Source organism: Brachypodium distachyon, chromosome 1 (genome assembly GCF_000005505.3).
Source record: "Brachypodium distachyon strain Bd21 chromosome 1, Brachypodium_distachyon_v3.0, whole genome shotgun sequence".
Lineage (NCBI taxonomy): Eukaryota > Viridiplantae > Streptophyta > Magnoliopsida > Poales > Poaceae > Brachypodium > Brachypodium distachyon.
In genome coordinates, this window is record NC_016131.3 from 71,713,023 (window position 1) to 71,738,050 (window position 25,028).

The following is a 25,028-nucleotide window of genomic DNA, read 5'->3' on the forward strand; positions in this document are numbered from 1 at the left end:
TTGGGCGAGGAATGCTGCCTCTCCGAGAGGAGCTAGTAGATGCAAGTTATTTTCGTTCATCCCCGGGGGGGACTCCCTTGTACGTTGAGGGAGTGGAATCATGCCAACAAAGCAAGTACAGAACAATGCAGGAAATCTCAGTCTGATTGATATGACGCAGAGCCTCCATCATGTGGCCACTTGGACGCTAGAGATTTATCCCGAACGAGGGTCTAGATTATGCTGTCGTCGTTTTCACTCGAATGGCCGGCCGGTTATATGCCTACGCCTCGGAAAGGTCGCGGAGTCCAAGCACTAAAACCTTCTGCTATGCTAGCGATGGATGAATATATGTGCCCTTTGTTTAAACGGACATTCTCTTCACGAAATTAGTGTCATTAGTTTGCATTGGAGCTATGGCGAACAGTGCTGCCGTCGACGTCCCGGAGCACTGCATACAGATAGCAGCTCCAGCCGGCAAGAATAAGGCGGCGGCGCCGGAGAAGTGGCTGAATAGCTTCGTGCACTTCATCACCTTGGTGGAGAAGCTGGGCAACGCCCTCGGCACGCTGGCCTTCACGTGGGTGACCGTCGTCCTGCTCGGCGGCTACCCCACGGTGCTCCATCCTAACAATGATTTCTGGTTCGCCACAACCATAGTTTTCCTTGAGGCTGCGAGGTATATATGCCATTAGCCTTTTCAAATATATGTCAGGTGCTAGATCTCATTACTATATGATACCGTGGGTAAAAAAGATAACTAAATCAAACATATATTTTCATATTCCATTTCATTTCATCCTAGGCAGTATTAAGTAACCGTGTTTTAAAAGCATCTAGAATTGTACTTAAAATGCTTGTTTTGCATGTCTGGTATCTTTTGTTTAATGGGATGGCATGCTACCGTTTTTGTTTGCCTAAACTTTATATGTATATACTTCTCCAGGATGTTCAGCCGCGACAACAACAGACTAGATTATCAACTGTTTTTCCGCACTAGAGGTGCATTTAGGTCCCTTGTCTGGGATGGACTAGTCTTAATCATATGTGTTTCCAATTGTTTGGTTTGGTTGCTCACCTCCAAATCACCTTGGATACCAGAGTTAACAGGGTTACTTCTGATTGGCCCATATATATGTGTAGAAGTTGCAAGACTAGTCTTATGTGGTCCGATAAAACATGGAATATCATTATGGAGCCCCATGTTTGCAGTCCTGGTGTCTCTGTTGACGGGTCCTGCACTACTATATGACTTCGATTTTCATTCCCAGATTCAAAGACACAATGTCCTACTGATGATGTACCTGGTACTACTTGTGGTTGTGCTCCTAGTGACACTCAGCAGGCTGCAGTTCCCACGTATCGTCAAACTAGTAGATTCTACTCGAGGCCACAAAGTATTACCTTGGCACCGAGTAATTATAAGATTGTGCATGCTTGCTGCCATGGTGATGTTGGTCTTCACTTTTGATTATATTGATCGAGTTCTGATTATCATATTCCAAGTATTTGCATTAGTGGTAGTGTCGTTTGGCAACCTTCAGATTCCAGTAGCCGGATTGCGCATCGGACTTGCGTTGTTCCGCCTTAGAGACAACAACTACCACAACTACCTTGGTGATGATGGCAAAATAGTACCTGAGACGAAGATAAACCTTGTGCCATCTCTTAATATCTTCTATGCGATGGTGCTTGCTCAAGGAATATTGTACATTGCTGCCTGCATCCTCGAGGTCTTTTCATTCATCCCCCGGCGATCCCTAGTCTGTCGTGCTGAATTTAGAGGTCGCATGGGAGTTGAACATGTCAATTTGTACTATGCATATGCCTTCGAGAAATGCATGCGAGGGGCCATGCTTACTCCAGAGAAGATCGGTCTCATCAGGTTTGCTATGGATTCTATGAAGTCAGACTCACCCAAGATGCAACTCCATGGGGTTCAAATGTTGCACAACCTTCTGAAAAAGGAACCATTCAAGACTAAAGCCATCTCAAAACTCACCAATTCCATGAACACAATGACCTCCTTGTTCAACATGTTGGGTCGGACAAATGAAGGGGACAAAGATATCAGATCTTATGCCACAAAGGTTATGGCTGAAATTGTTGATAGCCTCCGAATCGTCTCTATCCCTGGGGCAATGCAACTCATAGGTTCACTTCTAGACACTGGTCACCGACTGAAAACAATGGATCCTCTTCTGGACATTGATAGCCCAGATGCAAAAGAAGATACCTCGAGCCAACGAGTGGGCAAAGGCAAGCACAAATTTATGATGCTTGAATGTTGGAAACAGATGGCAATATATTGCTTGATTCCAACAGACGATCGTCAGTCATCTAATAGGGATGAACCAAACTCCTATATTCTCAGATGCTGCAAGTGCATAACCAAATGTTGGTCTATTCCAAAGGAAAATCCATTGACAAACCAGGATCCCCTTCCTGTACTAGCCATGTCAATTCTTGACAAGCTTGCTAGCTTTGACCTTGAGAACATGGAAATCAGTAGAGCAACTGGCCTTATCTCGAAGATCGTAGACTACACAAGCAGCCGAACTGACATGAAAAATATTGATGAGGCACAACAAATACTGTTGAAAGGTTCTTCATTGAAGTTATTGAGAAGACTTGCAGGCACTAAAGGGAAGTTTGGTGTAACTCTGCGACAAAAGATTTCAGAGCATCCCTTCCTACTGAGCAACCTGGCACATATTTTGGATGATAACTGCAGTACCCAAGAGCATAAGGAACTAACAGCAGAAATCCTTAGAAACCTTGCCATGGATGGAAATACAGGGGCAGAGATTGGACAGATAAGAAATATCATTAGCAGGTTGATGCATGCATTTATCAGCAAAGGTGGACCTTCCAGTACAAATTCAGAACATCTGCTACGGAAAATCACCGGCCAAGTGCTGGCATTGTTGGCAATGGAGAATACACATAACTGCTTGGTTATGTTAGCTGAACCTGAGTATGTGTTCATCAAGGAACTCACAATGATGATCCACAGTGAGAGGTACAAATATGTAGCAGCAAGCCTGTTGCGGAATATGTGTGTGCATGCTCGACCACAGCTCACCAGCTCAGAGTTGAAAGACCTCTCACAAATCTTGCCAAAGGTGAGTCCTAAAAAATTACAAGTACACTATTTGAGGTGGATATATAGTACTCCCTCGGTCCCTCCGTCCCATAATTTGAACTAAAATAGCGACAAGAATTATGGGACGGAGGAGGTAACTTATTGTCTTTAGATGCTCCTGCAACATTTCCTTTAAGTGTAATAATTTTTTCTTCTAATTGTGGACCTTTCTTGCACGTACATATGAATGGTATTTATGGAAAAATTTAAGTTAAGGCATGCGTAAAAAAATATTGATGTATATAACACAATAAAATAAATAGATGGAAATCATCCTACACTACCACTTGACTAAGCAAGTACAAATGTAATTGATGTTCATAAATCTTGTTTATCACAGCTTGCATGAGCATGACTTACTGTTTCCATTAGAGGTGTTGGGAGGAATAATGGATATGGATACAGAAGGGGCAGAACTAGAGATCCTTGTTGGCCTTAGTTCACAAATATGCAATGTCCTTCCTGAATACTTTTCCCAGGAACTAGAGCACATCCAGATCAAGGAAACATTTATACGGAGGCTTGTCAATGTACTTGATGCAAATGCCATTTCCACCTCTCAATGGCCTGGAATCAGGAGGGTGGTAGTTGAACACGCCATATACATGATGGAGGGAAATCCTAACTACACCAGTTGTTTCAAACAATGTCAGATGATGGAAGCACTGTTCATGGTGGAGCGTACATGCTCAAGGGCTGAAAACTACAGGTTTTTCTTGGGTGATGCAGGGTTCTTGGAGCAGAACATACCGCTCCCTACTCTTGTTGCAAGAGCTAAAGAACTGATGGGCCAAGGCATCAACAGTGTGGCTTGAAAGTGTATTTAGACTTTTAGTTGGTATATTGGACTACTAGTCTATGCTGGGATTCATCATTCACAAGCATGCTCAATGTCCATGCCACAGTAGTGAGTTGTTCACTGCAATCCAAGAAGGAGATTCCATGAATCTAGACTCATTGGAGCTGATATGGAACAATTGCTTGGTGTAGATGGCAATGTGCGCCATGGTGAGACTTGAGAGGAACACAAATGATGGTTATATTAGTCTTGTAAGATTTTGGACGAAAAGTAGCAGCTCTGCATTTGTTATAGGAGTATTCAGAACAGGCCAAAGGCCAGCGCGAGGTGAAGTTGGAAGCGCGCGTCACTTATCTCTATAAGGCCCCGCTAGAGAATCCTGGAAATATTTACCCAGTAATCACATCCTGAGGTATTCGATTTTACTAGCCCCCACAAAACCCTTGATTACAACTTTACAAGCGGAGTATTCCTTTGAGGTTGTGAAGTGTTGTTTGGATGGCAAGGTATATGAACTGTTTGGACACCGACGAGACACCGGCGGCAAGAAGAGCCGGAGAAAGAAGGTGGCTGCGCTGACCTTGTGCAGCTGATTCCCGTCGTCGCTGCCGCCTCAGTGCTCCGCATCGCCGCCGCCGCCGTCGCCTCGATGTGCGGTCACCTCGACGCGCAGTTCCCATCGATGATGTCCCCTCGACGCGTGGTTCCAGCCGCCCACTCGTCGACGCGCCGGTTCCCCGCCGATCGATTTCCCTGCTATCCATGGGTTCTCTCGATCGATTTCCAACCCCTCGGTGTGTTTTCTTTTTTCCGGCGTATCATTCGGGGATCAAAACGAGGGGTTTCCTTTACGGAAACAACCGTCCAAGTGTGTTTCTGGACCTTGGTCGGAAAAATAATGGGCCCCCAATGTTGCCCCGGTAAACAGGCCGAAAACGGTCGTCCAAGCAGGCCCTTCGTTCCAAGTCTGTTTTAATTTTCTTTTCAGCCCATGTAAAATACAGTACCGTGCACATCGTGCGTAATTTCTTCCTGCAGTATCCTATCTGCGTGTAGGAGAGTTCTCAAAAAAAAAAAATCTGCGTGCAGGAGAAGAAGAAAAATATAGTTGCAAGCTGAAATCGAAGAGATTTGAACGAACTTACTAATACTCAACTCGATCAGCTATTGCTTTCATGAAACATACTTCCTTTCAGCGGGAAGTTTTTTTTTTTGCAGGAAAGTTAACATACCTCTACGATCGATCGTGGAATTTGTTATTCTATCTGGCGATTAACTAACTTCACGGCTACACTGTCCACACAATCATGCATACATACTGGCCGATCGAAGCACCGTATTTTCTTCGCAAAAAAAAAGAAGCACCGTATTTTTATTTTTATTTTTATTTTGATTTTGAGAGGAGAAGCACCGTATTTTGATTGGCCTGTGAGTGTCCAAGTGCGTGCAGGGCTATCCCATGTTCAGTACGCTCGACATTGCCTCTTCCCGTCAGCAGTACTCGATCCGATCGACTGGTGGTGACCGGGGCCATGGCTGACCATTACTTGTAAATACAGTATTGGTAGCACCAAGCTTGCCTCGTTTTCCTGTTCCCAGTCCTCAAATGCTTTTTATTCTGCTTGTCCAACAACTTTGATGGTCAACCATCATTCTCCAACCGCTAGCTATAGACAATGTGACGCTTCATTTGCACCGAAACAAGTTCTTCTTTCTGATCAAACCTAATAAAAAATTGTGTTGCAAAGTTTTACCCTGTCTTTTTAGCTAATATCATCAGATGGGATCATGGAAATTGTGAACTTTAAACGCGTTATAGACACTCACAAAACACATATGCACATTCAGCTTTATGGACGCGCGTAAGGACATCCTACTTTATCGACGCGCGTACGGACATCCTACCCGCGCCGACGGATCTTGGGGTTGATGAAGTAGATCTTGGTATGTTCCATCACAAAGAATCTAACCAAATGAGCATACTTTTGAAAGACAATTCCAAATTTGGTGTACCTGACTATCCAAGTTTCAAGACGGTTCGAAATGTGGTGCACCCAACTGACCAAGTTTCGTGTCTATCGAAAATGCATCAACTACATGCCCTCATAGTTCTGAAATATTGACGCACTAGTTCGGTAATAGCCTAATAGGAGTTTTCTTAGAATTGTTCCAACTAAATGGCAAACAAAGTTACATTTCTCTTTGCGAGAGAAAACATGGCCAGTCTTGCATTTTTCACATGATTGAAAAGAACATGAAGATTGTGCTTGGTACTTTAATCTTCTTTCACATACAATGAAGACAAATCGAGCAAAAATGGAAAATTTACATCTCTCGACCCCTGTTTTGGGAAGCGTTCTCAAGTGAATGGTCACTTATGACCGACTAATTACTCAACGACATATTTATCACACACAAAAAAATACGACACATTTATCATCCTGTGTGACGGGATCGACAATTGAATCGCCAATGGCCATACCAACCCAGTTTCACCCACGGCTTTTGTGAATATCTCATGCTTCTGTTAAGATAGAGTTTTGACTAAGTTGTTTCCGCAAACAACATAGGTATACCTCCCTTCTTTTCTTAATGTAAGAAGCACTAACTTTTTAAAGTTTGACCAGCTTTATAGAAATTAAGTTTGATTTAGGACAAAGTTATGACTTTTTACATTTAGAACCGAAGAGTGTACTAGAATAGTCGTTCAAAGTGTTTCGCATGTCTAATGTACTCTCAACACCTTTTATATCATCATAATAACATATACGCCACCACTTTACGGCATGAATGAATTCGAGCCTCTTTGATTTGATTTGTAGAAATTTGACACAAGGAAGTTGGATTCCAAGGTCAATTGCATCGACGAGGCTCACAAATTTGAGAAACCAGACGGGAGGGACCAAACAAAACCCACCCAAACTCATTCCCTCGTACTCTTCGTAGTCGTAGCAGGGGAGGGGAGCTGAGCTTTGGTTCCAGATCCAGGAGAGCCCAACCCCCCTGCAACAGCAACACCCCGAAGACCAAAACCAGATCTCACCACCAACAATCTCGTCTCGCAGATCAGATCCCAATTCCCGAATGCCCTCGTCGTAGCTGCCGCCCCGCCCCGCACCCGCCGCCTCCATGGGCGGCCTCAGGGCAGCGTCGCCGACGCGGCCCAGCCCTCCTCCGCCGCGCGTGGCGATGGCGTGCGTGGTGGCATCGGAGATCGCGACCGTGCTGGCCGTCATGCGCCGCAACGTCCGCTGGGCGGGCGTCCGCTACGGCGGGAACGACGAGGAGCACGTCGACCACCCGCTCATCGCGGGGCTCAAGTCGCTCCGCCGCGCCGCCGCCTCCTGGGGCAACGGCTGGCCTGTCGGCGGGGTCGACCCGCTCCTCTACCTCCGCCCCTTCCTCGACGTCGTCCGCTCCGACGAGACCGGCGCGCCCATCACGGGCGCCGCGCTCTCGTCCCTGCACAAGATCCTCTCCCTGGACCTCGTGCCGCCCGGCGCGCCCAACGTCGCCGAGGCCATGGGCGCCGTCGTGGACGCCGTGACGGGCTGCCGCTTCGAGGTCACCGACCCGGCGTCCGAGGAGGCCGTCCTCGCCAGGGTCCTGCAGGTGCTGCTCGCCTGCGTGCGTGGCCGCGCTGCCACCGCGCTCGACAACCGCCATGTCTGCGCCATCGTCAGCACGTGCTTCCGTGTCGTGCAGCAGGCTGGCACCAAGGGGGAGCTGCTACAACGCGTCTCTCGCCAGACCATGCAGGAGGTTATCCGTTGTGTCTTCAGCCGCCTTCCTGATATTGATGCCATCACGATTGTCAATGAGCAGGTAGGATTGTTTCTCACGGTTCCAGCTTACTGAATTATCTGCTTAGTTGTGTACATGATCATAGTCATAGCTATTGCCGCCATTTTTTTTCCTGCACTCAGTGGCGGAGGACGGAACAAAATTTTGGTGTGGCGGACTTGTTAACAAGAGTAGTGTGGATTTTGAAGATGTAAAACCAAGTGTATTATATGATCTAATCTGTATTTTCATGACAAAAGAATATTTAGAACATAAAAAATCCATATTAGTGAATAGTACAAGGGAAAACTTATCACTATGATTCTACAAGGAAAAAGGTCCATATATCCCACAAAAGAACGTAACTCGAACCTAGTTAGTCTCCTGAGTCCTGTCCAAAGATACAAAACACTGGGGCTGTTCCGTTGGCGTCGCACCAGATGTCCAGGTGATTGCTTGAATAAAGGATTATGCTAATTAATTCGTTAATTGAAGTATAGATTAAGATGCTTGCGCCAGGATTAAGGTGTGGCGAGGGCCACACCTCGCCATACTGGGCGCTCCGCCACTGCCTTCACTCAATATGAGTGCTCATGTAGGTTAAACATGTCTGTTTTTTATTGGAGAGTTAATTGGCTTCTTAGTTCTAAATGCTATCACTCCAACAATTTGACCTTGCGCACACTGAAACACTATTGCAATTTGTATGATGCTAGCTTGGAAAGAAGTGTTTTGGTGGTCTACTAAGTTTGGTTCATTAATGTGGTTGTAGCATTTGTCCTGCAGATTGCTGGTAGCAAGAACCAAGCTTTGGGTGCTGGGGAGATGGGGAATGGGAAGAGTGATTACGTTTGTTTGAATAGCTCCGGCGATGAGGTCGGAGGTGGACTTAGTGTTGTGCAAGATAAGGCCATGATGGAGCCATTTGGGGTTCTGTGCATGGTGGAGATATTGCAGTTCTTGTGCTCCCTCTTGAATATAGCCGAAGACATGGATGTGAGCCAAAGGATGAATCCTATTGATTTTGATGAGGACGTGCCACTCTTTGCTCTGGGGTTGATCAATTCTGCTATTGAGCTGTCGGCTTCGTCCATACACAGGCACCCAAAGTTGATGTCTTTTGTACAGGATGAGCTGTTCCGCAATCTAATGCAGTTTGGCCTGTCAATGAGCCCATTGATTCTGTCAACAGTGTGCAGTACTGTTTTTACGCTCTTCTACCACTTACGTCAGGAACTTAAGTTGCAAGTCGAGGCTTTCTTCTCGTGTGTGATCCTAAGATTAGCCCAGGGTAGATATGGAGCTAGTTATCAGCAGCAGGAAGTTGCCCTGGAGGCTCTAGTGGATTTCTGTCGGCAGAAAGAATTTATGGCTGAGATGTATGCCAACATGGACTGCGATCTACAGTGCTCTAATGTTTTTGAAGACCTAGCTAACCTTCTGTCTAAAAGTGCGTTCCCTGTGAACAGTCCTTTGTCTGCCTTGAATGTGCTTGCATTGGATGGGTTGGTTGCTGTCATTCAGGCAATAGCAGAGAGGACAGATAATGCACATCAGCACCATGATCAAGCAGTTCCAGAAATAAGTGAATATTTTCCGTTCTGGCAGTTGAAGTGTGAGAGCAGTGATGATCCTGATCAATGGGTTAGATTTGTTCACCAGCAAAAAGGCATCAAGAGGAAGCTAATGGTTGGTGTTGAACATTTCAATAGGGATAAAAAGAAGGGTTTTGAGTACCTGCAAGGTGTTCACCTATTGCCTGAAAAACTTGATCCATGTAGTGTTGCTCTGTTCTTTCGGTACACACCTGGGTTGGACAAGAACCTTCTTGGGGACTATCTGGGGAATCATGATGAGTTCTCAATTCTAGTACTTCATGAATTTGCTAAAACGTTTGACTTCAAGGAGATGAACTTGGATGCTGCCCTAAGACTCTTCTTGGAAACTTTTCGTCTGCCTGGTGAGTCACAGAAGATACAGCGGATTCTTGAGGCCTTCTCTGAGAGGTATTATGAACAGTCGCCACACATGTTTGTAAACAGAGATGCTGCTCTGGTGCTGTCATATTCAGTAATCATGCTCAACACAGATCAACACAATGTAAGGGTAAAGAAGAAGATGACTGAAGAAGATTTTATTAGGAACAACCGCCGTATCAATGGTGGGAATGATCTTCCAAGGGAGTTCTTGGCGGAGCTGTATTACTCTATATGTCGGAACGAAATAAAAACCATTCCTGAGCAAGGAGCTGGATGTTCGGAGATGTCTTATAGCCGTTGGGTTGATCTGATGTGGAAGTCAAAGAGGACATCAACGTACATTGCTTGTGACTCCTACCCTTTTCTTGATAATGACATATTTCCTATCATGGCCGGACCATCAGTTGCTGCTATCTCAGTGGTTTTTGATAATGTTGAGCATGAGGAGGTTCTTACTGGTTGCATTGATGGTTTTCTGTCAGTAGCAAAACTGGCTGCATTCTATCATCTGGATGATGTATTGAATGACCTTGTTGTGGCACTATGTAAGTTCACCACTTTGTTGAACACTTCTAACAGCGATGATCCTGTAATAGCTTTTGGGGAGGATACCAAGGCTAGAATGGCAACAGAGGCTGTTTTCACTATTGCAACTACGTATGGTGATCACATACTGAGCGGATGGAGAAATGTAGTAGATTGCATTTTAAGATTGCACAAGATAGGCCTTCTTCCGGGTCGCCTCACTGGTGATACAGGTGATGATCAAGAGTCCTCTTCAGATTCATTGCCTAGCAAGCTTGCAGTCGTACCTCAACTTGTACGAATCAACACTACTAAAAAAACATATGGGCTGATGGGGAGGTTCAGCCAACTGCTGTATTTAGACACGGATGTACCAGGGTCTCAGCCAACTGAGGAGCAACTTGCAGCTCAGAGGAATGCTTCGGAGACCGTAAAGAAGTGCCAAATAGGTACTATCTTCACCGAGAGCAAATTCTTACAAGCCGACTCGCTCTCAAATCTAGCAAGAGCCCTCGTTCAGGCAGCAGGTCGACCTCAGAGGATTACCAGCTCACTTGATGACGAAGGCACATCAGTCTTTTGTTTAGAGCTGCTAATTACTGTCACCTTAAACAACAGGGACAGGATTGTGCTTTTGTGGCAGGGTGTTTATGAGCACATAACCCATATTGTTCAGTCCACAGTAATGCCCTGCAATCTGGTGGAAAAGGCTGTTTTCGGGCTCCTGCACATCTGTCAGAGATTGCTTCCTTATAAGGAGAATCTGGTAGATGATTTACTGAGATCACTGCAGCTAATTTTGAAACTTGATGCCCGTGTAGCTGATGCTTACTGTGAGAACATCACCTTGGAGGTCACACGGCTTGTGAAGGCCAATGCAACCCATATCAAATCTCAGATGGGTTGGCGGACTATTATCTCCTTGCTCTGCATCACAGCTCGCCATCCTGATGCTTCTGATGCTGGTTTTGAAGCGCTGGTTTTCATCATGTCTGAGGGAGCACACCTCTCACCTGCCAACTTCATCCTTTCAGTGGAGGCCTCAAGGCAGTTTGCAGAATCTCGGCTTGGGTCTGCAGAAAGATCCATCCATGCTTTGAACCTAATGTCTGATTCGGTGAATTGTCTTACACGTTGGTCACGTGAGGTCAAGGAAGCCGGTGGCGAGGCAGACAGGATATTGGAAGGAATTGCAGAGATGTGGTTGCGGCTAGTGCAGGCACTACGGAAGGTGTGCACGGATCAGAGGGAGGAAGTGAGGAACCATGCCCTGTTATCTTTACACAGATGCTTAGTAGTTGATGGGATATCAGTTTCTTCTTCAGCATGGTTGATGTCATTTGATATTGTTTTCCAGTTGCTTGATGAGTTGTTGGAGATTTCTCAGAGTTACTCACCAAAGGATTTCAGAAACATGGAAGTGTCCCTCTTGCATGCCGTAAAACTGTTGTGCAAGGTGTTCTTGCAGTCGCTGAAAGACTTGTCTGCACAGAGCAGTTTCAGTAAGCTGTGGTTGGAAGTCCTTGACATGATAGAGAAGTACGCGAAAGTCAGACTGAGAGGGAGGAGGACCGAGAAACTCCATGAGGCTATCCCGGAGCTACTCAAGAACATACTGCTGGTGATGAAAGCAAGTGGTGTCCTGTCGAATACGAGTGCCAGTGGGGAGAACACTTTGTGGGAAGCAACATGGCTTCAAGTCAACAAGATTGCACCATCGCTGCAGTCAGAAGTTTTCCCTGACAATGAGGGCGAAGCCGCAGCGAAAGGCGAGCAAAGCATGTCGGATAGTCCAGCACAGGAGGGCCAAATTGCTGTGCAATAGGTCGTGATACAATCTACAATTACCTGGGTGAGAAAGCCGGATGACCAGATCTTTCAGCAATCTTTTGCCGGAGCTATACAAAAATGACTGGCTATGCTCTTGGTGGACATTAGGGAGGGAGAGCAAGCTGGTACATTGTAATTTTTCTAGTTTACAATAATTGCTTTTTTTGGGTTATATTGACAAGGTTGTTGCCTTTGTGCTTTATTATTGCAAATTCTAAGTTGTATCATAGGTAAGATGTGGCAACAGTTACACAACATTACCCCCAACACCACATTGTTACATTTGTTACAGATGTGAATAGGTGATGAGGTAGCAAGGCACCATGGCTTTATACTGTGCAGGTGTGGATGCATGTGAACTATTTTCTGTATCCATTGCAAGCTGTAATGAGTAGTGAAACAAAAGATCATTCTGTACAATCCTTGGACTGCCTTGTGAGTGAATTGGATTGGAACATACTCGAGTTGAGTGAGACTTGTTTGCTTGCTGGGAGATACACATGCCATCTGAATTCTGATGTTCTCCCAAGTAGTAAAACAGTGCAATGTTTACTGCTGCACAGGCATCTTCAAACTCGCAATTGGTTAGATAATGCCTTTCTTTCTAGTAGTGTAAAAATAAAAATAAGTTTCTTGTTCTGAGAAGATAATTCGACTCAGGGTACATGCATTCATGAGCTCATGAAGAAAGGTTCAAGTTTTTCAGGGGTCAATCTATCTGCTGGATATTTTGAACGTACTTTGTGGTTGATTAAATTGCCTGTGTTTTCATTTTATATGGCAAACATACCTGGGACAATGCAATCACTGCAATCACAGTCAATCTTGCCGCAAATGCAGGTCACTGCCTTTCTTTTTCATTATCCCAAGTTGCTTTGTCTACAGTTATGTTTGTTGAAACACGATGGTGTACTATAATCACCATTTAATCACACATATATAGTAATTTTTTTCCCTTGTAAATCTTAGATGTGATTCTTTTTGTTACTTCCTTGGTTCATCTTACTGATTGTCAGAAGCAGGCTAGACCTAGACCCCCAGACAAATTTTGCAAATACAACACATAATTGATTGGCTTGGGCTCTTGGATGATAAGGCCAGTGCTCATGGACAGTAAATTGGACTGGCAACAGAGATTCACCATGTTTCACACAACTTTCAGTATGATAATGCTCTGCAGCATGGCATGAAGAATTCGTAATTTATTCCCTTTGCCATTTCGTTTCTGCTATGCCTTATTCTTTGCACATTTATCATATGAAATCTTTTGTTGTATTTGTAATGCTGTTTTCTTATGATTGTTAATCAGTTTGGTTTGACCCGTGGGCATCCTCAGTCATCCGACCCAAATGATGAATGACCAAAAGTATGTAATTTTTCCTGCTCTTTTAAGCTTTCATCATTGTTAAATGGATGAAAATGTACTTCTACATGTCATGAAATCGAGATATATTATTCTGGGTACCGCTATATGTTGTACTTTTGCCATTCCTAGGATAGTTGGTGCTAAAATCACAAGATATGTATATTGGACTACTGCTAGGGAAACTACTTGGTGTTCTACAAACCGCATATTAGTCACTATACATAAGGATAGGATACGTGGGGATTAATTTTCAATCACATCATTCTGGGCAATTCATGCTTCCTGCTGCAGTGTTTGGTATGGGATCCACAAATTTCTAGCAGCATGACGGGAATGCAGCAGCAGCAGCAGCAACAGAAGCAAGGGCCAAGGGGTGTATGGAAACATGCAAGGAGGTGGTGAGAACTTGCAACAGCAGGGCATGGTGGACCTTCAGAACCAGCAGAATCAGATGCAGAACCCCAACTTCCCCCAGCAGGCCAGCAGAGACAGCGAAATGAGCAATGATCCAAACTACTGTAACTAACAACATCTTTTTATAGCGAGCAACAAATCCTTGTGTCAAAAGATACAGGGGCAGAGTTGAGACAGTTTTTTTTTCCTTCCGGTTGGCTAATCTTTGCTCCTGAGGACAGATCATTGCGTTTCCTCATGTACTGTTTACAGCACGAGCTGCTATCGGCAGTTGTCCATTTAGCTTTGCTTGCCTCTAATGGCAGCCTGCTCACGCTGGGTAAAGTCAAATTATTATTATTTTTGAACTGGGGGTAAAGTCAAATTATGCAAGTGTGCTAACCCATGATATTGTTGTAAATGGACCGTGGCACTGATATTTCACTGCACGTTGCTACTTCCTCTTAAGCTAGACAGTGGAAAGGAGAGCAGCGGCAGCGACTTTGCCGGATTGGAAGAAGGTGAAACAGTGGAAAAGAAAGTCAGCGTGTCAACCCGGTAAGTAAAATCCGTCAGGTGGACATCGACGGGAGGGCGAAAAGTGTCCGGTTTTGAAAGCTGGAGGGCAACAAAAGTACGAAAATTTTCTGAGGGACTCCGTTGGATTTTTTTTTAAATGGTTTACCGTAGATGGTTAACTGTATGTATACAAATGTTTATAAATAAATGGGTGTGATGTTTTAGATGATTGCCAGTACATGAATAATATAACAAAGGCAATCTCTACTTCTGTCTAGATGTTGATCTCACCGATGGCAAATCTAAAGTATATCGTACAGTTGGTTGTTGCTTTGGGCGAGGAATGTTGCCTCTCCGAGAGGAGCTAATATATGCGAGTTATTTTCGTTCCCCAGGGCCCAGGGAGTGGAATCATGCGAGTAGTAATTGCTTTGGCATGACTCCCTTGTACGTTGATGGAGTGGAATCATGCCAACAAAGTAAGTACAGAACATGGCAGGAAATTTTAGTCTTCTCTGATTCATAATATAAGGCGTCCACGTATTTCGAGGTCCAACTTTGACCATCAATTAGATTAACAAAATGTAAATTATGTGTTATAAAAATTATACCAATAGATTCATATCTGAAAAAAGTTTCCGGCGGTATAATTTTTATAAGATATAGTTCACATTTTGTTGCTCTAACTGGTGGTCAAAACAAAATCTTAAAATACGTGTGTGCCTTATATCATGGAATGGAGGGAATATGACGCAGAGCCTCCATCATGTGGCCATTTGGACGCTAGAGATTTATTCAAACGAGTGTCTAGAATATGCTGTCGTCGTTTTCACTCAAATGGCCGGCCGGTTACACTTACGCCTCGGAATGGTAGCGGAGTCCAAGCACCAAAGTCTTTCTGCTAGCGATCGATGAATAAATATATATGCCCTTTGGTTAAACGGACATCCGGAGCCCGGAGTCATGTCATTTGCATTTTCTCCGTGCGCCGATGGCGAACAGCGCCGCCGTGGACGTGTCGGAGCACCAGATATACAGATAGAGATAGTATGTCCAGGCGGCGGCAAGAATAAGGCCGCTCCGCCGGAGAAGTGGCTGAATAGCTTCGTCCACTTCATCACTCTGGTGGAGAAGCTGGGCAACGCCCTGGGCACGCTGGCCTTCACATGGGCGTCCGTCGTCCTGCTCGGCGGCTACCCCACGGTGCTCCATCCTAACAATGATTTTTGGTTTGCCACAACCATAGTGTTCCTCGAAGCTGCCAGGTACTAGTAGTATGCCACTAGCTCTCTTTTTTTGGTTCATCATTTTTTTTTTAAATAGCGACATTGAACATAAGATTGTTACCGCATTTTGTTTGGGCAAAACCATTTCCTACCAAAATAATTGACATAATTTCGGAAGAAGAAAATTTGAAAACCTATTATATGTTGCACACGATCCCTTATTTTTTTTGGATGCCATGCTACCCTTTTTGTTTAACTAAACCTTATACATATATGTATATACTTCTTCAGGATGTTCAGCCGCGACAACAACAGACTAGATTACCAACTGTTCTTCCGCACTAGAGGTGCTTTTAGGTCCATTGGCTGGAATGGATTAGTCTTAATCATATGTGTTTCCAATTGTTTGGTTTGGTTGCTCACCTCATCACAATCAGATTGGGTACCACAGTTAATAGGACTATTACTCGTTAGCCCATGTATATGTGTAGAAGTTGCAAGACTACTCTTATGCGATCTGCTACAGCATGGAATATCTTTATGGAGCCCCATTTTTGCAATCCTGGTGTCGATGTTTATGGCTCCCACACTAATATATAACTTGGATGATGATTCCTGGATTCTAAGACGCAATATCGTATTGACGACACACATGATACTACTTGTGGTTGTGCTCCTAGTGACACTCAGCAGGCTGCAGTTCCCAGGTATCGTCAAACTAGTAGATTCTACTCTAGGCGACAAATTATTACCTTGGCGTCGAGTCATTATAAGATTGTGCATGCTTGCTGCCATGGTGACGTTGGTGTTCACTTCTGGTACTGGATTTCAATATGGGATTATCATATTCCAAGTACTTGCATTAGTGGTAGTGTCATTTGGGAACCTTCAGATTCCAGCAGCCGGATTGCGCATCGGACTTGCGTTGTCACGCATTAGAGACAATAACTACCTTGGTGATGATGATCAAATGGTACCTGAGAAGATAAACCTTGTGCCATCTCTTAATATCTTCTATGCAATGGTGCTTGCTCAAGGAATATTGTACATTGCTGCCTGCATCCTCGAGGTCTTTTCATTCATCCCCCGGCGATCCCTAGTCCGTCGTGCTGAATTTAGAGGTCGCATGGGAGTTGAACATGTCAATTTGTACTATGCATATGCCTTCGAGAAATGCATGCGAGGGGCCATGCTTACTCCAGAGAAGATCGGTCTCATCAGGTTTGCTATGGATTCTATGAAGTCAGACTCACCCAAGATGCAACTCCATGGGGTTCAAATATTGCACAACCTTCTGAAAAATGAACCATTCAAGACTAAAGCAATCTCAAGACTCACCAATTCCATGAAGACAATGACCTCCTTGTTCAACATGTTGGGTCGGACAAGTGAAGGGGACAAAGATATAAGATCTTATGCCACAAAGGTTATGGCTGAAATAGCTGATAGCCTGCGAATTGTCTCTATCCCTGGGGCAATGCAACTCATAGCTTCACTTCTGGACATTGGTCACCGACAGAAAATAATTGATCCTCTTCTGGACATTGATATCCCAGAGGCAGAAAAAGATACGTCGAGCCAACCAGTTGGGAAGGAGAAGCACAAATTTATGATGCTTACATGGTGGAAACAGTTGGCAATATATTGCTTGATTCCAACAGAGGATCGTCACTCATCTAATAGGGATGAACCAAACTCCTATATGCACAGATGCTGGAAGTGGATAGCCAAATGTTGGTCCATTCCAAAGGAAAATCCATCGACAAATCAGGATCTCCTTCCTGTACTGGCCATGTCAATTCTTGACAAGCTTGCTAGCTTTGACCTTGAGAACTGCATGGAAATCAGTAGAGCAACTGGCCTTATTTCGAAGATCATAGACTACACAAGAAGCCGAACTGAAATGAAAAATATTGATGAGGCACAACAAATAATGTTGAAAGGTTCCTCATTGAAGTTATTGAGAACACTTGTGGGCACTAAAGGGAAGTTTGGTGTAACTTTGCGACAAAAGATTTCAGAGCATCCCTTCCTACTGAGTAACCTTGCACAGATTTTGGATGATAGCTGCAGTAGCCGAGAGCATAAGGAACTAACGGCAGAAATCCTTAGAAACCTTGCCATGGATGGAAATACAAGGGCAGAGATTGGACACATCCGAAATATCATTAGCAGGTTGATGCATGCATTTATCAGCAAAGGTGGACCCTCTAGTACAAATTCAGATCATCTGCTAGGGAAGATCGCCGGGCAAGCGCTAGCATTGCTGGCAATGGAGAATACCAATAATTGTTTGGTTATGTTAGCTGGACCTGATTATGTGTTCATCAAGGAACTCACAATTATGATCCACAGTGAGAGGTACAAATACATAGCAGCAAGCCTGTTGCGGTATATGTGTGTCCATGCTCGACCTCAGCTCACCAGCTCAGATTTGAAGGACCTCTCACAAATTTTGCCAAAGGTGAGTCCAAAAAAATTAAGTTAAATGATGTACACTATTAGAGGTGGATATAGTAATAACGTATTATCTTTAGATGCTCATGCAACATTTCCTTTATCCCAAAGAAATTGTTAAGGAAATGTAATACATTTTTCTTCTAATTATGGACCTTTCCTGCATGTACACATGAATAATATTTATGGCAATTTTAAGTTAAGGCCTGCGTAAAAGAATTGATGTATATAACACAATAAAATAAATAGATGGAAATCATCCTACACTACCACTTGACTAAGTAAGCGCAAATGAAATTGATGTTCATAAATCTTCTTTCTTCTATCACAGCTCGCGTGAACATGATCACTTACTGTTTCCATTGTAGGTGTGGGAAGGAATAATGGATACAGAAGGGGCAGAACTAGAGATCCTTGTTGGCCTTAGTTCACAAATATGCAATGTCCTTCCTGACTACTTTTCCCAAGAACTAGAACATTATCAGATTAAGGAAACATTTATACAGAGGCTTGTCGATGTACTTAATGCAACTGCCATACCCACGTCTCAATGTCCTGGAATTAGGAGGGTGGTTGTTGAACACGCCATATCCATGATGGAAGGAAATCATAGCTACACCAGTTGTTTCGAACAATGTGAGATGATGGAAACACTGTTAATGGTGGAGCGTACACCCTCGAGGGCTGAAAACTATAGGTTTTTATTGGATGATGCAGGAGTCATGGAGCACAACGTACCACTCCCTGCTCTTGTGGCGAGGGCTAAAGAACTGATGGGCCGTGGGTGGCTGTAATAAGGCATCAGCGGTGTGCCTTGAAAATGTGCGCCCATTGAGCCCGCAGCCGCTTCTCAACTTGAGCAGAGAAATGATACAGCAGCACAACCTCCTTCTCGTAATTGCTCCAGAAACGCTGCTTTCACATAGGCCCTGTGGGTGGAGTGGGCTTGTGCCAAGTCTGTTTTCATTTTCTTTTAGTTCGGCCCATGTCAAATATAGTACTGTACCGAGCACATCGTGCTTAATTTCTTCCTGCAATAGATCTGCTTGTCCGTGAGGGAAAAAAAAAACCTGAACCAGCTTAATACTCAACTCAGCTATATATTGCTTTCATGAACATAACGTACGTCTTCTTCCTTAATTCCTTTCAGCGGGAAGCTAATGCACCTGTACGATCGAGAAATTTGTGTTCTATATATCTGGTGATGAACTACCTTCACGGCTACGCTATTCCACAAAAAAAAAACAATCATATATACTGGCCGATCGAACCACCGTATCTGCTACGTACATTACATGCATAATATATATGTGCAGGACTAGCTAGCTATATAAGGACCCGATCCACTGATCATTACACAGCAGACACGAGCTAGCAGAACTACAAAGTGTACAAGTAATAAGCACCTATCAGATCGACCATGGCGGATGGCAAGGCTAATTTGCTCCTTGTTGCAATCGTGGGCTGCCTCTGCCTCTGCAGCACTGCTGTTCTAGCGGCTCGGGAGCTCGGCGACGCCGACAACGCCATGGCGGCGAGGCACGAGCAGTGGATGGCGCAATTCGGCCGCGTGTACAAGGACCCGGCAGAGAAGGCTCACCGGCTGGAGGTGTTCAAGGCCAACGTCGCCTTCATTGAGTCCTTCAATGCTGAAAACCATGAGTTCTGGCTCGGTGCCAACCAGTTTGCTGACCTTACTAACGACGAGTTCAGGGCCAGCAAGACCAACAAAGGCATCAAACAAGGTGGAGTTAGAGACGCTCCTACGGGGTTCAAGTACAGCGATGTCAGCATCGATGCGCTTCCGGCGAGCGTTGACTGGAGGACCAAAGGAGCCGTCACTCCTATCAAGAACCAAGGGCAATGTGGTAAGCATATTTATCCACATCTTGTTCAATTCTATGCATGATTGTATGATTAATGGTGTTCATATATACATTGAACATGCATGGTTGCGCAGGCTCCTGCTGGGCGTTTTCAGCCGTGGCTGCAACAGAAGGCGTGGTAAAACTGAGCACCGGTAAGCTTGTCTCGTTGTCGGAGCAAGAGCTCGTTGACTGCGACGTCCATGGCGTGGACCAGGGCTGCATGGGTGGCTGGATGGACGACGCCTTCAAGTTCATCATCAAAAACGGCGGCCTCACCACCGAAGCCAACTACCCGTACACCGGAGAAGATGACAAGTGCAAGAGCAACGAGACCGTCAATGTCGCCGCCACCATCAAGGGGTACGAGGATGTGCCGGCCAACGACGAGTCTGCCCTGATGAAGGCCGTCGCGCACCAACCTGTCTCGGTGGTCGTGGACGGAGGTGACATGACATTCCAGCTCTACGCCGGTGGAGTGATGACGGGCTCGTGTGGAGTTGAGATGGACCATGGGATCGCGGCGATAGGGTATGGCGCGACGAGCAACGGAACCAAATACTGGCTGATGAAGAACTCATGGGGGACAACATGGGGCGAGAAAGGGTTCCTGAGGATGGCGAAGGACATCCCCGACAAGAGGGGCATGTGTGGCCTCGCCATGAAGCCTTCCTACCCCACGGAGTAGTATTACAAAAAGTACAGTACTACCACAAACTTGTCCACGTCATCAAATAATCTTCTTATGGAAGTATTCCGTTGTGCACAATACTATTATGTTTATCATTCTGTAAACTCTTGAACATCATGTAAATATCACAGTTGGATGAAGAAAGGGTCGTCAACTTTTTACTTGAATGTTTCATTGCACGGAGTAGTGTTGAATTAAGATCCACTTGGTTCAGTTAAGCTCAGCACTGTCTGTAAATGATAAGATCCGATCAAAAGGCCTGGGACGCAACGCAAGTAGGACCTTGCAGCTACAGAAGATGCTCAAAAGATCAGTAGGTTCAGAATTCTTTAGCGATCTTGATCAGAAATTCAGGATCAACAAGATCATTGCATCATTTCTCGATCGAATTTTGCACTTGTCCATCAAAAGATCACAAGAAAGTGTACATGTTGTTCCTTCCCTTATTGCGGAGTATATAGGAGTACTAGTGAAACCTGGATCATCAGCAGCGCCTTACGAAGTCGGCGACGACGGCGAGCTCCCTGACGGCGTCGTCGCAGCCGGGCTTGAACAGGAAGTAGACGTGCCCCTCGCCCTTGGTCTCGTAAAATTCGACCTCGCCCTCCCATCCACAGTTCTTGATCCCCTCCGCGTAAGCCCGCGCCCTCTCCGCGAAGAAGCAGAGCTCCGCCGTGGCCACCAGCACGCGGCCGCACCCGATCCGCCTCCACTCCTCCGGCGCCGCCGCCGGGTTGATGTGCGGGTGGTCGTGGCCGAAGCTGCCGCCGCAGGCGCGCTCCCACACCTGCTCGATCCCGCCACGGTACCCGGCGTCCGCGGGCTCCCCGCCCACGGGCTCTTTTCCCCAGAAGTAGGCGTGCAGGAGCGCGAGCCCGCTGACCTTGTCGCCGTAGCCATGGATGCCGCCTTCCTTCCGCAGCCTGATGGCGGTGTTGTGCGCCATGTTCGCGCCGGCGCTGTCGCCGGCCATGACGACGCGGGAGGCGTCGCCGTGCGCGGCCAGCCAGCTGAGCTCGGCGTCGGCGCCCGGGCGGAGGAGCGCGTCGACGACCGCCTTGAGGGCGGCGAAGGCGTCGTCGTAGGCGGCCGGGAGCGGGTGCTCCGGCGCGAGGCGGTAGTCGACGGAGACGACGAGCGCGGGCGCGGCGGCGGCGAGGGAGGCCGCGTACGGGTGGTAGAGCGGGGACGCGGCGTTCTGGATCATGAAGGCGCCGCCGTGGAAGAAGACGACGACTGGGAGCTTCTTCTCCCCCGCCGCGACTGCGGCGGCGGTGGGGAGGTAGAGGCGGGCGGAGAGGTTGGAAGCGGGGTCGAGGACGACGTCCTTGGAGGCGACGCCAGTGGCCGGGTCGCCGGAGGGGGAAGGCGGGACTGTCTCGGTGCCGTCGAGGCGCTCGACGCGGCCGCTCTTGTGCACGCGCAGCATGGTGGGGATCTCGTACTCGACCTCGGAGGCTGGGTCCATGGCGGCTTCGGAAGACTGCGGCGGCCTTCTGGCTCCGGTGGATCGAGAGGTGGAAGGTCAAAGCAGCAAGCGCAGCGAGGAGGAGAGCTACCTACCCACAGGGGCCAGAGTCTGACTGTCTGAAGTGGGAATCAGAGATACGGTCACCCTTTTCTCTTCCTCCCCGGGATCCTGACTCCTGACCTACCCAAATCGGAGCTCCAATCCGACCTAACGTGGATCTGAAATACTCCATCCTGTAGCCCCCCGCACCCCGACCTTCGTCGTCGCCGCTCCCGTTCTACGTCAACGCCTCGCTGCCTGACTCGGCGAGGGGCTGCTGTCTGTCTGAACCCCGTCCGGCAATCAGATTGGTCAGTAATCTAGATATCCAATGGGCAAGAGATGGGTTACGGAGATGAGCCCTGAAGAAGCATGTACATTCAAGCTCCGACGCCTCAACGGCAGACCAAAGACGCCGCTGCACGATCTCCCGGAGGTATGGCTTTGCTTGCTTGCCTGTGGTACGATAGGTCGATTAAGGTGTTACAATGCTGAGAAAAATGGTCACCTACCTGACATTGGTTTGATCTGCAAAATCTTGATGCCCTTGAATAAGAAAATACAGTAAATCGATAAGATCTGCATGGTAAAATTGGAATGACAGACCCAGAATCTGCATGGTAAAATGGTCTTTGTTTGTGCCTCGGATTAGAGCAAATGACTGATGCTACGAATGAGTCGGCATTTTGTACAAAATTTTACGAACGGGAGCTCATATTTTCATATTTCTGTATCCTTTCTTAAACCACGAATCTACTCTTTTGGAAGTATGAATGATCAAGGTTTTTCATCCAAATGTCGTTAACTTCAGACTATGTTGTTACTTTAAGAATAAGCTATTTCTAGGTATTTTCCATCTGAATTCTTATGTAGGACATGTATCTTTTAGGGAGAAGGGTGTAGTGTTACCAATTCTGTTGTCGCACGATTCCCAGTTTGCTGAAATTTTGTTATTCAGAGCACTGTTTTCTCATCTATACTGTATTCTACAGGATGTAATACAAAACATAATATCGCGCTTGACTCTGAAGGAGGCTACGCGGATTAGCACGCTGTCAAGTGAGTGGAAACAAATCTGGAGATACCACCCAGATCTAATCTTCAGTCTTGTCAAATTGTTTGATGGCAAGGATAAGGGGGACCAAGAATTTGTCAATTGTGTTAATTATATCCTGAAGCATCACTATTGCACTGCCGTGCACAACTTTAAGGTGAATTATGGACTCTCTGAAGAACACGGTGATGATCTTGATGGATGGCTCAGTTATGCTCTTCTTTCGAAGGCAAGGAATGTTGTTCTTGATCTACGCCCTGCACCAAAATGCCCCAATGACGTCTACAATTTCCCTCTGCATCTTTTTGATGATCAAAACAGCTCCTCTGTCCAGTCCCTCCGACTTGCCCTAGTGTGCCTAAGGCCAATTCCCAACTTTGGTGGCTTTGCGAACCTTCGATCGCTCAAATTGCATAGAGTTTATGTATCAAAGGGCCTCCACCGCATGCTCTCACACTGTACTGTTCTTGAGTGTTTAAGCCTGACAGACTGTTTCATAACTTCCTTCACTATGTCTGAGCCACTAGACCACCTGCAGTATGTTTGTATTCAGAATTGCAGCCTACAAAGCATGGAACTGCATGCACCAAATCTCACAGTATTTGAGTATTCAGAGCAGGAGATACCGGTTGTGCTTGACAAATCTCACAAACTGACAAAAGCAAATATCGAAGTTTTATCAGATTCTGACGATCTAGACTATGCGTTTAGTCATCTTGTTAGTGCTATGCCCAATGTGGAGGAGATCTCTCTTAGACTCCATATTGAAACTGAGGTACATTAATTTTCACAAATTTTCAAGTAATTTTAGCGTAGATAGACAGATTTTTGTTGAAATCCGGTGTTCTCACCCTCATTAATATACATCTTTATTTTCAGGCACGATGGTTCATGACAAACAACCCATGTGATTTTGTTTGTCTTAGGCATCTCCATATGGAGGTTTTAGTGGATGGTAATCCAGGTTGTTCAAGTGGGATTCTTCGTTTGGCTTCCCTTTTGGAACTAACTCCTGTTTTGGAAGTTTTCAATTTGCATGTGAGTAACGCACTGTTACATTCCCTTCAGTTGCATGAGTACTCGACATGATTTTTTGTTCTGTGCAATGTTACTTATTACTTGATCATTTGAGTATACACAATTCCACTTATCTGCAATAGATAGATTTCCCCTAGAAAATCAAGGGCGTGGTAGTTATCATCTATTGATCTTGAGGAAGCGATCGAACATAGTACTGAGAATTTTGTTTTGCCCTTGCAGGTGCTGTTTAATTCTAACCTGCGGTGCGGTGGTTATCCGAGGAAGACCTCAGGGCGCAAACTTAGTCATCTCGAGAGGGTATACATGTCAGGATTTGCTGATGTTCGTGGCCAGTTGGAGCTGGCTCGGTATATCCTCGAGCACGCCACCGCTCTGGAGCGCATGGTCATCGATCCCGGTGTGAAGAAGACTCATTTTGGCTCTTGTCGTGCGGTGTGGGTCAGGCAACAGCTCGAGGATCTACTGGCAGGAAACATGTTTTTTGGCCAGTTTCCAGAGGTCCTAACTGTTTTCAGGACACCTTCATCAATGCACCGATGACCTGATGGCGGTTCCTCCTGGCTCCTGCTGTGTTGGGCTTTTTTTTCAATTGTAAAACCAGCCTTGTGTGTCGAGTTGCAAGTGTGATGTTAACAACTGATAGGCTATTATGTTATTAAGATAGTGTATTTAACGTGAAGATGATAATGTTTATTGTTGGATACACTGTGCCGTGCGCATTCTGGTGCCAATACGGATATAACACAGAAATTTCTAAGTCAATGTGTGTTGTCTGAAATTCAAAGTGAGATGGAGTCCAAAATTTTCCGGAGAAGTGCATATATGTAAGTGCAAAAAAGTTCTCGTGCTGACAAAACTAGAGCCAT

At 45.7% G+C, this 25,028-nt stretch overlaps 6 protein-coding genes across 7 annotated transcripts; 5 read left to right on the forward strand and 1 right to left on the reverse strand.

The window, feature by feature from the left end:
- Nucleotides 1-1,643: 1,643 nt before the first annotated feature.
- On the forward strand, nt 1,644-3,939 carry LOC100822712. The gene is made up of 2 exons (XM_024459207.1): nt 1,644-3,104; nt 3,499-3,939. Exons 1-2 carry the CDS (start codon nt 1,665-1,667, stop codon nt 3,937-3,939), a joined length of 1,881 nt encoding a protein of 626 aa, XP_024314975.1. The 5' UTR covers nt 1,644-1,664.
- A 2,912-nt stretch (nt 3,940-6,851) lies between these two features.
- LOC100836075 (ARF guanine-nucleotide exchange factor GNOM) lies at nt 6,852-12,509 on the forward strand. 2 transcript variants are annotated; one of them, XM_010230860.2, is made up of 2 exons: nt 6,852-7,748; nt 8,493-12,509. In XM_010230860.2, the coding sequence occupies exons 1-2, from the start codon at nt 7,053-7,055 to the stop codon at nt 12,033-12,035; spliced, it is 4,239 nt and encodes a 1,412-aa protein (XP_010229162.1). In that variant the 5' UTR covers nt 6,852-7,052; the 3' UTR covers nt 12,036-12,509. The 2 variants fall into 2 exon arrangements, with proteins under 2 accessions (XP_010229162.1, XP_024312292.1); XM_024456524.1 differs by having other exon boundaries at nt 7,639-7,748; nt 8,479-12,509.
- A 2,819-nt stretch (nt 12,510-15,328) lies between these two features.
- On the forward strand, nt 15,329-19,239 carry LOC100823030. The gene is made up of 3 exons (XM_010231960.2): nt 15,329-15,583; nt 15,836-18,008; nt 18,370-19,239. The coding sequence occupies exons 2-3, from the start codon at nt 15,837-15,839 to the stop codon at nt 18,793-18,795; spliced, it is 2,598 nt and encodes an 865-aa protein (XP_010230262.2). The 5' UTR covers nt 15,329-15,583; nt 15,836; the 3' UTR covers nt 18,796-19,239.
- Nucleotides 19,240-19,319: 80 nt separating this feature from the next.
- Nucleotides 19,320-20,724, forward strand: LOC100836385 (senescence-specific cysteine protease SAG39). The gene is made up of 2 exons (XM_003558708.2): nt 19,320-19,869; nt 19,962-20,724. Exons 1-2 carry the CDS (start codon nt 19,422-19,424, stop codon nt 20,552-20,554), a joined length of 1,041 nt encoding a protein of 346 aa, XP_003558756.1. The 5' UTR covers nt 19,320-19,421; the 3' UTR covers nt 20,555-20,724.
- Nucleotides 20,725-20,871: 147 nt separating this feature from the next.
- LOC100823346 (probable carboxylesterase 7) lies at nt 20,872-22,200 on the reverse strand. The gene has a single exon (XM_010230861.3). The coding sequence runs from the start codon at nt 22,023-22,025 to the stop codon at nt 21,042-21,044; it is 984 nt and encodes a 327-aa protein (XP_010229163.1). The 5' UTR covers nt 22,026-22,200; the 3' UTR covers nt 20,872-21,041.
- A 168-nt stretch (nt 22,201-22,368) lies between these two features.
- On the forward strand, nt 22,369-24,841 carry LOC104582428 (F-box/FBD/LRR-repeat protein At1g13570). Its single transcript, XM_010231961.3, has 4 exons — nt 22,369-22,503; nt 23,060-23,896; nt 24,001-24,159; nt 24,382-24,841. The coding sequence occupies exons 1-4, from the start codon at nt 22,399-22,401 to the stop codon at nt 24,700-24,702; spliced, it is 1,422 nt and encodes a 473-aa protein (XP_010230263.1). The 5' UTR covers nt 22,369-22,398; the 3' UTR covers nt 24,703-24,841.
- The last annotated feature ends 187 nt before the right edge of the window (nt 24,842-25,028 follow it).

Excerpts from the sequence above, each read along its gene's own strand:
- LOC100823030 (XM_010231960.2), top strand. The coding sequence starts at position 15,837 with ATGTTCAGCCGCGACAACAACAGACTAGATTACCAACTGTTCTTCCGC. Across the intron at positions 18,009-18,369 it reads TCTCACAAATTTTGCCAAAG|GTGTGGGAAGGAATAATGGA; the intron begins GTGAGTCCAAAA and ends TTTCCATTGTAG.
- LOC100836075 (XM_010230860.2), top strand. The coding sequence starts at position 7,053 with ATGGGCGGCCTCAGGGCAGCGTCGCCGACGCGGCCCAGCCCTCCTCCG. Across the intron at positions 7,749-8,492 it reads TCACGATTGTCAATGAGCAG|ATTGCTGGTAGCAAGAACCA; the intron begins GTAGGATTGTTT and ends TTTGTCCTGCAG.
- LOC100823346 (XM_010230861.3), bottom strand. The coding sequence starts at position 22,025 with ATGGACCCAGCCTCCGAGGTCGAGTACGAGATCCCCACCATGCTGCGC.
- LOC104582428 (XM_010231961.3), top strand. The coding sequence starts at position 22,399 with ATGGGCAAGAGATGGGTTACGGAGATGAGCCCTGAAGAAGCATGTACA. Across the intron at positions 23,897-24,000 it reads GACTCCATATTGAAACTGAG|GCACGATGGTTCATGACAAA; the intron begins GTACATTAATTT and ends CTTTATTTTCAG. Across the intron at positions 24,160-24,381 it reads TGGAAGTTTTCAATTTGCAT|GTGCTGTTTAATTCTAACCT; the intron begins GTGAGTAACGCA and ends TTGCCCTTGCAG.
- LOC100822712 (XM_024459207.1), top strand. The coding sequence starts at position 1,665 with ATGGTGCTTGCTCAAGGAATATTGTACATTGCTGCCTGCATCCTCGAG. Across the intron at positions 3,105-3,498 it reads TCTCACAAATCTTGCCAAAG|GTGTTGGGAGGAATAATGGA; the intron begins GTGAGTCCTAAA and ends TTTCCATTAGAG.
- LOC100836385 (XM_003558708.2), top strand. The coding sequence starts at position 19,422 with ATGGCGGATGGCAAGGCTAATTTGCTCCTTGTTGCAATCGTGGGCTGC. Across the intron at positions 19,870-19,961 it reads CAAGAACCAAGGGCAATGTG|GCTCCTGCTGGGCGTTTTCA; the intron begins GTAAGCATATTT and ends ATGGTTGCGCAG.